Source organism: Salvelinus sp. IW2-2015, linkage group LG16, assembly GCF_002910315.2.
Source record: "Salvelinus sp. IW2-2015 linkage group LG16, ASM291031v2, whole genome shotgun sequence".
Lineage (NCBI taxonomy): Eukaryota > Metazoa > Chordata > Actinopteri > Salmoniformes > Salmonidae > Salvelinus > Salvelinus sp. IW2-2015.
The window spans coordinates 34,272,579-34,286,784 of record NC_036856.1 but is presented as its reverse complement, the minus strand read 5'-3'; the positions used below and the strand labels follow the sequence as shown (position 1 = coordinate 34,286,784).

The window sequence follows — 14,206 nt, the reverse complement described above, 5'->3', positions numbered from 1 at the left end:
GGCCATAATGACCATCGTTATGTTTGGAGGAAAAAGAGGGAGGCTTGCAAGCCGAAGAACACCATCCCAACCGTGAAGCACAGGGGTGGCAGCATCATGTTGTGGGGGTGCTTTGCTGCAGGAGGGACTGATGGACTTCACAAAATAGATGGCGTCATGAGGACGGAAAATGATGTGGATATATTGAAGCAACATCTCAAGACATCAGTCAGGAAGTTAAAGCTTGGTCACAAATGGGTCTTCCAAATGGACAATGACCCCAAGCAAACTTCCAAAGTTGTGGCAAAATGGTTTAAGGACAGCAATGTCAAGGTATTTGAGTGGCCATCAAAAAGCCCTGACTTCAATCCCATAGAAGATTTGTGGGCAGAACTGAAAAAGCGTGTGCGAGCAAGGAGGCCTACAAACCTGACTCAGTTACWCCAGCTCTGTCAGGAGGAATGGGCCAAAATTCACCCAACATATTGTGGGAAGCTTGTGGAAGGCTACCCAAAATGTTTGACCCAAGTTAAACAATTTAAAGGCAATGCTACGATATACTAATTGAGCGTATGTAAACTTCTGACCCACTGGGAATGTGATGAAAGAAATAAAAGCTGAAATAAATKATTCTCTCTACTATTATTCTGACATTTCACATTATTAAAATGAAGTYGTGATCCTAACTGACCTAAGACAGAATTTTTACTATGATTAAATGTCAGGAATTGTGAAAAACTGAGTTTAAATGTATTTGGCTAAGGTGTATGTAAACTTCTGACTTCAACTGCTAACAAATACTCTACGAATGCTCTATAAAGCCTTATAAYTTATAGGTGGTTTGTTGAAATGATGACCATAGTGTGCCCACAGTAATGACTGCCGGTACTGGGCTCTGTTACATCAGACACTTTGCCCCAGAGAAAGTAGGTCCCACTGCAGAGACAAATATGAATTCAGCTCTATGAATGTGGGACACTTCCGTCACGCTGGAATTGGAATCACATGTCCTCCAGCCATCATTAATGTGAGAGGAACCCGGCTAGTGTGGCCGTGGTGACCGATTCCTCATGTCACCCTGTCTGGGCCCCGCGCCATGAGGAAGTCTTTCAAATTCACATTTCAAACAAATTGGTGGCATCTCCTCATGTGATTGATATCCATCTCTCCAACCTCACCACCACCCCCCACTTCAACCTCACCCCAACCTTATGCAGGAGGCAGAGAGAAAGACAGACAGGAGACAGACATGCAGGCCAGACCCTGTCTAGCCTCCGTTCTTTCCTCACGCCTCCTGTTCTGTGCTCTGTTCCAAAACTCTTCTTGTTGCTGCATATTTGTTCCTAGATTTTGACTTGAAGCATTGTGACCTAATTCTGGAGAGCTTCTTTATAACCAAAGTCGTGGCAGTGAGCCTGAATGATCCTAAAGAACAGCCATGAGGATCAGGTCTGCTTGGTGTTGGACAGACAGACTTGGTTGTCTTGTGTGGTTTGGTCTGCCATCCATTGTGTATCATTTTTTACTGATTGTCATGGTTTAATGATCCTTGTGATGGGAGAATGCATTAACTGGGGAACTATTTCTCATGTGGCCTCTGACCATAAGATGAGTTGTAAGGAAAAATAGCTATTTCAAACAAACTACTGACAGCCTACACTATGTCTGGTGAAATAACTGGAGAACATGTAGAACAAAGATGTCTTTAATGGAGAAGCACAACTGCTTTCAATTATGAATCCTCAGCTGCGCTTATCTGTTATTCTGTCGTCTCCATAAATACAACAGATGATTTAACAAACAAGTCCATGTTTTACAACTGCTTTCCCTAATTGATCCTCAGCTGATCTTATAGTAACTCTTCTACGTAGTCTTCATACAAGTCATGATTTACCAAGGTACTCCTCATGTTTTACAATGTGGACAACCCTTAATGGTTTCTGTGACAGCGGCTGACGGAAATTGTTGTAGAGGTTAAGCAGCAGGAGGCGGAGGTCTCTGTTCAGGTGTACAGGCTGGCTCTGATGAGGGGGTGCTGGTGACAGTCCCCTCAAAGCACAGTAATGGGAAACAGACCCACACCGGTACACATGGAACACATGGAACCACTTACAGAACTGACCCTCTGTCCCACGCTACACTTACACAGATAACCTGCTACATCAGTCTGCCGAATGGGAGAGAGGGCACACAACATCGTCATGATCTTCCTCATCATAATTATCAAAGTCAATGTACTTACAATGATTAGTACCATAATTATAATAGTAATTAATCATGAACCGTGCGGTGCTAAAGAACATACAGTACAGTAGGTGTCTCTTTCACTGCCTGCCTGCAATAGAAGACTCCTTGTTCAGCAGCACAGTGTCCGGTCACTCCTACCATTTCCGTGTCGCAGCTGATTAGATGTCCTGTCCTGCGTCCGCTCGCATGGATGGCCTAACCCCAAACGGACGCTTTAGTGTTAGCACAGGAACAGCTTGGAAGTCATCATAGCTAGGTGTTGGCTCACAGAAATGCATGTGTCAAAATAATCCTGTGAAACACATCCTTCAAAATCTGTCCCCATAACACAGAGCATGTATAATACAGTATATACTGTATACTTCGTGTGTGTGTGTGTGTGTGTGTGTGTGTGTGTGTGTGTGTGTGTGGTGTGTGTGTGTGTGTGTGTGTGTGTGTGTGTGTGTGTGTGTGTGTGTGTGTGTGTGTGTGTGTGTGTTTGTGTTGTATTGTATCTTACCCCACTGCTCCTTCTCTCTACAGGGAGACCCAGGACTTGAGGGACAGCGAGGACTGACTGGCATAGTGGGAACTATGGTAACTCTCCCCTCATCCCCTCTCCTTCTCTTTCCCTCTTTCCTCCTTTCCTCTCCTTTCCTCTCCTCTCTCTTCCTCTCCTTTCCTTCTCTCCTCTCTCCTCTCTCTCCTCCTCTATCCTCTCCTTTTCTATCATCTCCTATCCGCTCCTCCTCTCTCATTTCCCCTCTCCTCCTCACTCCTCTCCTCAACTCCTCTCCTCAACTCCTCTCCTCCTCTCTCCTTCCCTCTCCTCTCCTATCCTCACCTATACTCTCCTCATCTCTCCTCTTCTCTTCTCCTCGCTCCTCTCCTATCCTCTCCTCCTCTGTACTCTCCTCTCCTTCTCTCTCCTCTCCTTTTCTTTCCTCCTCACCTATACTCTCCTCATCTCTCCTATTATTTCTCTCCTCTCCTCCCCTCTCCTCTCCTTCTCTCCTCTCCTCTCCTCTCATCTCATCTCCTCTCCTTCTCTCCTCTCTTCCTCTCTCCTCCTTGCACCTCTCCTCTCCCCTCCTTCTCTCTCCTATCTGCTCCTATCCTCTTGTCCTCTTTCCTCTCCTCTTCTCTTCTGTCCTCTTATCCTCTCCTCTCTAGTAAGTCATTTCTTATATCGGCCTCTGGATCTTCCTCTGTCTGGCCTCTTTTCAAAATGGCTGCCACTGAGGAGTCCCTCCTCTCTTGTTCTCTCTCTGACAGGGCCTGGCGGGAAAAGCGGGGCTGCCTGGATTGAAAGGTGATAAGGTGATCTAAATATTTATATTATTGTAGTGTATCTGGGAATGTCCTAGCCCAATGTGTGTATGAGTGGGGTGTGTGTCCAGTACATGGGGAGGATGATGGGATAGGATGGYAGTAGCTGAACAGAGGAATGATGATTTGATATGCACATACAGTACCAGTCAAAAGTTTGGACACACCTACTATGAAAACTATGAAATAACACATATGGAATCATGTAGTAAACAAAAAAGTGTTGAACAAATCTAAATATATTTGAGATTTGAGATTCTTCAAAGTAGCCAGCCTTTGCCTTAATGACAGTCAATCAATCAAATGTATTTATAAATCCCTTTTTACATCAGCCGATGTCACAAAGTGCTATACAGAAACCCAATCAACAGGTGTGCCTTGTTAAAAGTTAATTTGTGTAATTTGTGTAATTTCTTTCTTAATGCGTTTGAGCCAATCAGTTGTGTTGTGACAAGGTAGGTGTGGTATACAGAAGATATTAGTAAAATACCAAGTCCATATTATGGCAAGAACAGCTCAAATAAGCAAAGAGAAATGACAGTCCATCATTACTTCAAGACATGAAGGTCAGTCAATCCGGAAAATGTCAAGAATGTTGAACGTTTCTTCAAGTGTAGTCGCAAAAACCATCAAGCGCTATGATGAAACTGGCACTTATGAGGACCGCCACATGAATGGAAGACCCAGAYTTACCTGTGCTGCAGAGGATAAGTTTATTAGAATTACCAGCCTCAGAAATTGCAGCCCAAATAAATGCTTCACAGAGTTTAAGTAACAGACACATCTCAACATGAACTGTTCAGAGAAGACTGCGCAAATCAGGCCTTCATGGTCGAATTGCTGCAAAGAAACTACTACTAAAGGACACCAATAAGAAGAAGAGACTTGCTTGGGCCAAGAGACACGAGCAATGGACATTAGACTGGTAGAAATCTGTCCTTTGTACTGATGAGTCCAAATTTGAGATTTTTGGTTCCAACTGCCATGTCTTTGTGAGACGCAGAGTAAGTAAACAGATGATCTCCGCATGTGTGATTCCCACTGTGAAGCATGGAGGAGGAGGTGTGATGGTGTGGGGGTGCTTTGCTGGTGACACTGTCTGTGATTTATTTAGAATTCAAGGCACACTTAACCAGCATGACTACCAAAGCATTCTGCAATGATACGCTATCCCATCTGGTTTGCGCTTAGTGGGACAATCATTTGTTTCAACAGGACAATGACCCAACCCACCTCCAGGCTGTGTAAGGGCTATTTGACCAATAAGGAGAGTGATGGAGTGCTGCATCAGATGACCTGGCCTCCACAATCACCTGACCTCAACCCAATTGAGATGGTTTGGGATGAATTGGACCGTAGAGTGAAGGAAAAGCAGCAAACAAGTGCTTAGCATATGGAACTCCTTCAAGACTGTTGGAAAATCATTCCAGGTGAAACTGGTTGAGAGAATGCCAAGAGTGTGCAAAGCTGTCATCAAGGCAAATGGTGACTACTTTGAAGAATCTCAAATATAAAATATATTTTGATTTGTTTAACACTTTTTTGGTTGCTATGTGATTACATATGTGTTATTTCATAGTTTTGATGTCTTCACTATTATTCTAGAAAATAGTAAAATAAAGAACAACCCTTGAATGAGTAGATGTGTCCAAACTTTTGACTGCTACTGTACATGCCAGTAGTCTATGTACAGTAGCTGTTACTATGAGAAATAGAAATGTGTTGTGTAAATCCTTGCTAAATGTTTCCCCATTCCAGCTCTGTAGTACAACTGTCTGAGTTTGTTTTACTTTCCTAACAATTACACAGTTCCTCCATTAAACTGTTGGTCTTGAATGCTGCTTGACTATTGAGTGATATATCTCCTATGGGATGGGTCATAACCCCTGAACAGTGTGATTGTATTGTTGTGTTGTTAACGCTGTACTCTGATGTAAGCAGGATGGTTGTATTATATCTCTGTGTGACGCTGTAACATTCAGGGCACACCTGGACTAAGGGGTGAACCGGGAGAGATGGGTTACCAAGGTGACAAGGTAGGAGCGCAACACATTTCCCATCAGTCTGAATAATTCATTGATTTGTTTTTATCATGAGCAGGACATTCTCCAGATGCATCATAGGGGTCTTTACTCAGTCAACACGGCTGTGATGCTAGTTTCAAACACATACTGTATGCAGTGCTGTAGCCAACTCTTAGCATACATGCATAGCAGATGTATAGGCAACGATAGAAGGCTAGGGTTGGGTTTAGCACATGCAATATGGATATGAAGCTACTGTACGTTGATGATAAATACTCATACAGATGGAGATGATAAAACTCAGTGCTGCTTGTCAGAGAGCTGACAGTTAGACTAAACACTCTCAGGTCCCTGTTGCATTGTACAACACACACACACCCACCCACCCACCCACACACACACATACACCCGCACACACACACACACACAAAAGAGAGTGATATAATGAGTGATGGAGACAATAGGAGAATTAACAAGTGTTTTTCTGTTTGTACTCCCAGGGTGCTGCTGGCTTGTCTGGACCTCCTGGACTCCGTGGGAAACCAGGTCCACCTGTACGTAGTGTGTGTGTGTGTAGTGTGTATGTGTGTGTATATGTGTGTGTGTATATGTGTTTCTCATTTTAACCCATTAGACTGGCACTTAATTAATGGAATAACTCCAGTCAACACCCTGTACCTTTTAGACTTTAAATACCTGCACTTTGTTACTAACAGCCCATATACTGTAGCTGCCTGAAACTAAACCATCCTGCAGGAAAACTATGAGGACAAATTCACACAACATATTTCTAGCACCTGTGTGTGGGTCTCTTTTTGTGTATATAATATACAGTACGTAATGTGATCAACCATAGACTTTAATTCTATAGACGCCAGGCAGTCAGTCCCTGTAACATCACATAAAGACCATATTGTTACGTTTGTTGATGGAAGGAACGGAACAAGGTGCAGCGTGGTAGGCGTACATCTTTCTTTTATTGATGACACCCGAAAAAACAACAAATACAAAACAAATGCACAGTTCTGTAGGGTTGGAACGCAACAGTAGAAAAACAAGATCCCACAAACTAAGGTGGAAAAAAGGCTGCCTAAGTATGATCCCCAATTAGAGACAACGATAGACAGCTGCCTCTGATTGGGAACCATACCCGGCCAACAAAGAAATAGAAAACATAGATTGCCCACCCTAGTCACACCCTGACCTAACCAAATAGAGAATTAAAAGGATCTCTAAGGTCAAGGCGTGACACATATGAATATTTGTTTTGACAACACAATACCAACCACACACAGCTTGCCTGCCTCCTTAGAAACACTGGCAACTGTCAAATAGAGTGAAGACTCACTACTGACACTTTGAGTGCCAAGCCTTTATCTACCTCATGCTGTTTGTATATATAATATACAGTACGTTATGCATGTGTGGCTGTCTGTTTGTGTATATAATATACAGTACGTTATGTGTATGTGGCTGTCTGTTTGTATATATAATATACAGTACGTTATGTGTGTGTGTGGGTATCTGTTTGTGAGAGTGAGAAAGAAGAAAAGAGAGAGATGCTTGGCATTGATGTTTCCACTTTGTGTTGATGTTTTCATGTGTCTTTGCTCTAAATTCAAACAGAAGAGAAACCTGCACACTGCTCTTGCTCCTATATCACTTAAAACCTGTTTGGGATAGGGGGCAGCATTTTCACGTTTGGATGAAAGCGTGCCCAGAGTAAACTGCCTGCTCCTCAGTCCCAGTTGCTAATATATGCATATTATTAGTATATTTGGATAGAAAACACTCTGAAGTTTCTAAAACTGTTTGAATGATGTCTGTGAGTATAACAGAACTCATATGGAAGGTGAAAACCTGAGAAACATCCAACCAGGAAGTGGGAAATCTGAGGTTTGTAGTTTTTCAACTCTTGGCCTATCGAATACACAGTGTCTGTGGGGTCATATTGCACTTCCTAAGGCTTCCACTAGATGTCAACAGTCTTTACAACCTTGTTTGATGCTTCTACTGTGAAGTGGGGGCGAATGAGAGGGGATTGAGTAAGGTCTCTCCCAGAGTGCCATGAGCTGACCATGCGCGTTCACGTGAGAGTTAGCTTGAGTTCCATTGCATTTCTGAAAACAACGGAATTCTCCGGTTGGAATTTTTTTGAAGATTTATGTTAAAAACATCCTAAAGATTGATTCTATACTTCSTTTGACATGTTTCTACGGACTGTAACTGAACTTTTTGACTTTTCGTCTGCACCTAGTGATCGCCCGTCATGAATTTGGATTACTGGGCTAAACGCGCGAACAAAAAGGAGGTATTTGGACATAAAGATGAACTTTATCGAACAAATCAAACATTTATTGTGGTACTGGGATTCCTGGGAGTGCATTCTGATGAAGATCATCAAAGGTAAGTGAATATTTATAATGCTATTTCTGACTTCTGTAGACTCCAACATGGCAGATATCTGTTTGGCTTGATTTGTTGTCTGAGCGCCGTACTCAGATTTTTGCATGGTTTGCTTTTTCCGTAAAGTTATTTTGAAATCTGACACAGCGGTTGCATTAAGGAGAAGTATATCTTTAATTCTGTGAATAACACTTGTATCTTTTATCAATGTTTATTATGAGTATTTCTATAATTGATGTGGCTCTGTGCAAATTCACGGGATGTTTTGGAGGCAAAGCCAAATATAAACTGAGGTTTTTGGATATACTTGATCGAACAAAAGATACATGTATTGTGTAACATGTTGTCCCGGGAGTGTCATCTGATGAAGAATATCAAAGGTTAGTGATTAATTTTATCTCTATTTCTGCTTTTTGTGACTCCTCTCTTTGGTTGGAAAATGGCTGTATGCTTTCTGTGACTAGTTGCTGACCTAACATAATGATAAGTTCTGCTTTCGCCAAAAAGCCTTTTTGAAATCGGACACTGTGGTTGGATTAACGAGAAGTTTATCTTTAAAATGGTGTCTAATACTTGTATGTTTGAGAAATTTCAATTATGAGATTTATGTTGATTGAATTTGGCACCCTGCAATTTCATTGGCTGTTGGTGAGAACCCCGTTCCCAGACAGGTTAAAGCTTTAATAAAATAAGTAATTCGAGCAAGGGCAGTGTGCGGATTTCTCTTTTCTTTTAAGTTATCACATTATTCCCACGCACCTGCAACCGGATAACTCAGATATGCATGTGCTTTTTAAAATGTTTAATGTCTCTCTGCTCTGACAGGGTAAAATGGGTGAGATCGGACCGCAGGGACCTCCTGGCCCACCAGGACCTGAGGTAAAACACTGACATCATTAAAGCCACACTCTGTTAAATGTCTGCTATAATGTTTCTGTCGCTTTAATGGTCATTGAGCTACTGATACAGCTCAATATGATGTCATAAAATTATGTCATAAACTTCTGTCATATAGTGCTATACATGGTCAAACAAGTAAACCATGCAAACTGAACCAATCACAAAAACATATCGTCCTGATCTAAGAGTGTGTTCCTACACACTGTTGTTATAGTCAAGTTCAAATTCTAGTTCTGTTGGGACCATATTGTATCCCTGTCCTATTACTTTCCTATTACTCAAGTTTCAACTTTATTGTCCCAGAGACGGGATAGAGAAACGGCCCTGAGACTGTCTGAGGCGGTCTGCTCCACTACCTGTGTTCTGTCTGGGGTCAGGGTGTAAACTGATACACACTATCACTAACACCATAAAACACGATCAGCCCCACATCACTCTTTATCTTTACCCTCTGATTAGACAGTGTGTAAAAGCAACATGGGCACTGGTCTATATTAACTATAGTTATAGCCGTATAGTGCCTTTGTATGGGATCTATCTTTTTAGTTGATCACAGGTTGTCACAACCAGGTGAGACAGTGTGTAGAAGCCACGGGTACAGGTCCAGTGTAATGCCTCATAGTGCTTTTTATGACTGCTCAGTATCTATCTCTATGGCTGCTGCCTCCCTCCCAACCCTAGGTCATGTTAAACTCCTGTCCTGGTCCATGAGACAGACACATGTAAACAGTAGATAAGCTAACAGAGAAGACACAGTAAGGAACTAAAACCAGAGTAGTGCTTTAGACTGCCTCTATATTTCTGCTCACTATCTATAGTATCTCTACGGCTGCTGCCTCCCTCCCAACCCCAGGTCAGCCACTGTCCTGTGTCGAATGAATGCTAAACACGAGATAAGGTCGTGAACTTGGGGGACAGAGTCCAACTTGAGAGGACAGGATACACACACCAAGCAAACTGAACCATCTGAGAAATACATCGATAACACTCCTTAAACCCACCACAGATATACATCGATAACACTCCTTAAACCCACCACAGATATACATTGATAACACTCCTTTAAACCACCACAGTGATCTACCATCGATAAAATCCTTTAAACCACCACAGTTATACATTGATAACACTCCTTAAACCCACCACAGAATATACATCGATAACACTCCTTAAACCCACCACAGAAATAAAGTACATACACGTAAGCTTTCCTTCATCCCTGTGTCACATTGGTTCTGATTTATTCCCAATCTAGCAGATCTATGAGATAGCAGATAGCAGGAGACCATTAATAGGTATATATAGGATTTGGAAAGTCAAACTAATCCAAACGTATCCTGTAATGTTCTCGGTGTGTGCACATCATGTGACTCACAGACTAGATGTCTTTTAAGTTTTTATAAACTGAATCCAACAATGTCTCACTTGTTTTACCATCCGTCCTATAAATGTTGTAACTCTACTTTATGGTGGTTGACTGTTTGTTGCCTTGTCAAGATCAAAGAGCCCAGAAAGGTTCACTCCATTTTACTCTCTTTGGCCCTGTTAAAACACCACATCTGTAAATCTGATAGATCTCCATAGCTTTCTCTCCCCTTTCTCCCTCTCTCCTTCCCCCCACTACTCTCCCCCTCTCCCCTCTCATTCCTCCCTTCTCCTCCCACTCTCCACCAACTCTCCCCTCTCGCCCCTCTCCCCTCCATTCTCCCTCGTCCTCCTCTCCCCCACCAACTCTCCACCCAACTCTCCCTCTCCCCCTTCCCCTTCCTCTCCCCTTCCCCTCCCCTCTCCCCTCTGCCCTCTGCCTCTGCCTCTCCCCTCTCTTCTCCCTCTCCTTCTCCCTCTCCCCCACAACTCTCCCCTTCTCCTCTCCTCCTCTCCTCCACCAACTCTCCCCTTCTCCCCTCCTCCTCTCCTCCACCAACTCTCCCCTTCTCCCCTCCTCCTCTCCCCCACAACTCTCCCCTCTCATTCTCCCTCTCCTCCTCTCCTCCACCAACTCTCCCCTTCTCCCTCTCCTCCTCTCCCCACCAACTCTCCCCCTCTCATTCTCCCTCTCCTCCTCTCCCCCACCAACTCTCCACCCACTCTCCCTCCCCTCTTCCCCTCTCTCCCCCTCTCCCTCTCCTTCTCCCTCTCATCCTCTTCCCCACCAACTCTCCTTCCACTCTCCCTCTCACCCTCTCCTTCTCCCTCCCACTCTCCCCCACCAACTTTCCTCCTCTCTCCCCCTCACCCTCTCCCCACACCAACACTCCGACTTCTTTCCCCCTCCCCATCCCCTGTTTTAATTGAGCCGGCCATGCCATGCTGAGGCAGGTGTGTCTGACAGTCTTCAGCCAACGTCTCGATCCATCACCCCCTTTACATCAGGCTCGTATAACATAGCTAGGCCCTGTCACTCTTTAGATACAGATGTATTGACCTTGCCTACCCCGTCTTACAGAGGGTCAGGTCAGTGTGCTCCCTGTTCTCATCATTGCCAATCCATAAAGTATTTTTTAGAAAAGAGGGGCAGTCTGGGTCTGACCCTGACCCTGCCATATATAGCAATATACAAGCATATAGGCACACTATGTAGATAATCCTCCAGTCCCTTTCTGTACACACATATCTAAAGAAAGTATGATGTAATAGAATGGAATATAAAGTAGCTGAATACATTCAGGTGTGTTCAGGAGTGTGTCATGTTAGATGTGGCATCAAACCTATATGATCACATCAGTCTTGTGATTAATGATGCCGTCAAAGAACCAGGTGATTCATTTCTAACTCTTTTTTTGTATTTAATCCTGTTTCGTTTCTCAGGGTTTTCCTGGAGACATCGGTGTGCCAGGTCCCAACGGCCCTCCTGGACCTAAGGTAAAGACAAGCACTGTTTCCACAACTCAACTCAAAATGCTTAATCCTCAGCAGGGGTTCGAACCAAAATGTTCTGAACAGAACCAAACATTTTTTTGTTCGGATCCACTGTTCTGACCTYCAAAATAAAGTTCTGAACTGGTTCGAACCCCAAAAAAGTAAAATTTTGAAAGCTCTGAAATATATATATGTTTTATATTTAGCTCGACATTAGGCTGCAGTAGCCTATGCTTCAGAGGGGGAGGGGCAGGTAGCCTACACGCTGACAAAGATTTTCGGCAGACAGACAGACAGACAGACAGACAGYCAGGCAGGCAGGCAGGCAGGCAGACGGCAGGCAGGCAGACGGCAGACAGACGGCAGGCAGGCAGACGGCAGACAGACGGCAGGCAGGCAGACGGCAGACAGACGGCAGGCAGGCAGACGGCAGACAGACGGCAGGCAGGCAGACGGCAGACAGACGGCAGGCAGGCAGACGGCAGACAGACGGCAGGCAGGCAGAGGCAGACAGACGGCAGGCAGGCAGACGGCAGACAGACGGCAGGCAGGCTGACAGACAGCAGACAGGCAGACAGCAAGCAGGCAGGCAGACCCTGGATTACCTTTCTGAGTGAGGGCTTTGCATAGGCGCTTTGTTGCGATTTTTGTGGTACGTAATTAACCGGTTCCCATAATTTTAAAATAATGGTTTTGTTCCGAAACAATATACAGTAGATCACTTTTGTTCCCAGTTCTGATTCTGTTCCTTGAAAAATGTATTTATTTTCCGGTGTTCTGTTCCCTGAACCGGTTCCAACCCCTGATCCTTAGTGCATCTTCCACTCCTGAGGGTTCATTTGTGTGTTTTCAATAATAGCAACACATCTGTTTTGTATGACATACCATGTATCCTGCTGTGTTGCAGGGACTCCTAGGTGCCAGAGGGCCACAGGGACCCCCAGGGCCAAAAGGAACAGAGGTAAGAGACATTATCATGAATTTGTAGCTTGTGGGTGAGAACCACTAAACTACTGTACATCATACTCAGAATACTGCAGACACAACTGAACATGCAGGAAGCTAACAATATTTAGTTTGCATTTGATTACAAAACAGATTGTCAGTTTATACATACAGTTGAACCTGTAACCAGAGTTGAGGCGGTTGGCATTGCTACAGTAAGTTCAGGCTATGTGGAGCACTATGTGGAGCACTATGTGGAGCACTATGTGGAGCACTATGTGGAGCACTATGTGGAGCACTATGTGGAGCACTATGTGGAGCACTATGTGGAGCTGTAGAGTGATTCCAGGTCCCAGGGCATGTTCCACTGTACTGTATACCGTCATGATTCATCACTGGGTGCTAATCAAAAACAAGGCAGACTCCAGGGCTTTCCAGCAGCAGTGGAAAATAAGAACAGAAGCCTTGGCAGTGTGTACAGTACAGTGTGTACAGTACAGTGTGTGCAGTACAGTGTGTACAGTACAGTGTGTACAGTGTGTACCGTACGTACACCTTTCCATTGTGCTTGTGTTACGGTATTGGCACCCAACTCAACTGTGGTACCGAGTTGGGAGGCCCCTCAATCTCTCTCTCACTCTCTTTCCTGGCACGGAGTCTTATTGCATAGCCTGCAAGAAAATGCTGTAGAGTTCAATCACTATAGCATTAATAACTTTCCCTTGATCAGAGAAAATGTCTCAAAGCAGAACATCATACATGCTAATCATTGGAATCATCAAGCTCTCCTTCAGGCAGTGTGGACATAGAGAGAAACATCCAGGTCACTCTGCTAGGGAGAACACTGTGATCGATGAGAGTACGCACACGCACACGCACACGCACACGCACACGCACACACACACACACACACACACACACACAGGCCCTCTGTGGTTTTAACATTAGTAGATCTGTGCATAAGAGGTGAGATGGGATGTTGCTCAGCTAGTGTTACTGCCAGTGCCCAGTGATGTTAACAGGTCCCCAAATCCAGCTGTGTATGATGCATTGCACTGTGTTGACCTGTTTTACTGTGTATTTTCAGGGTGATGAGGGACACCTTGGCCCACCTGGCGGCCCTGGCACCACTGTAAGTGTCTCCAGCCTCCCTTCAAATCACATTGCAGATACACAACCTGCATGTTTTCCTGTTGGTTTCCATCTCCACCCATTTCCAGGTGTTTCATCATGAAGTACACAGATGAGATGTGATAAAACATGAAAAGTTGATGCATCCTGTAATGTGTGTGTGTTGTGTGTTTGTGTGTGTGTGGTGTGTGTGTGTGTGTTGTGTGTGTTGTGTGTGTGTGTGTGTGTGTGTGTGTGTGTGTGTGTGTGTGGTGTGTGTGTGTGTTGTGTGTGTGTGTGTGTGTGTGTGTGTGTGTGTGGTGGTGTGTGTGTGTGTGTGTGTGTGTGTGTTTCCATACAAGGGAGAGTTGGAAGGAAAGGCTACATAGGGGAACCTGGACCTGAGGGACTGAAGGTAAGAAGTTACT

General features: G+C 44.2%; 1 protein-coding gene across 1 annotated transcript in view; it reads left to right on the top strand.

Annotated features, from left to right (window-relative positions):
* LOC111975478 (collagen alpha-1(XXIV) chain) overlaps window positions 1-13,915 on the top strand; it is a 120,666-nt gene extending 106,751 nt beyond the window's left edge. Inside the window, exons 15-23 of the mRNA XM_070447431.1 lie at window positions 2,749-2,802; window positions 3,481-3,525; window positions 5,517-5,570; window positions 6,059-6,112; window positions 8,790-8,843; window positions 11,673-11,726; window positions 12,631-12,684; window positions 13,756-13,806; window positions 13,889-13,915. Coding sequence (XP_070303532.1) covers window positions 2,749-2,802; window positions 3,481-3,525; window positions 5,517-5,570; window positions 6,059-6,112; window positions 8,790-8,843; window positions 11,673-11,726; window positions 12,631-12,684; window positions 13,756-13,806; window positions 13,889-13,915 — 447 coding nt within the window. The remainder of the gene's footprint in view (window positions 1-2,748; window positions 2,803-3,480; window positions 3,526-5,516; window positions 5,571-6,058; window positions 6,113-8,789; window positions 8,844-11,672; window positions 11,727-12,630; window positions 12,685-13,755; window positions 13,807-13,888) is intronic.
* The last annotated feature ends 291 nt before the right edge of the window (window positions 13,916-14,206 follow it).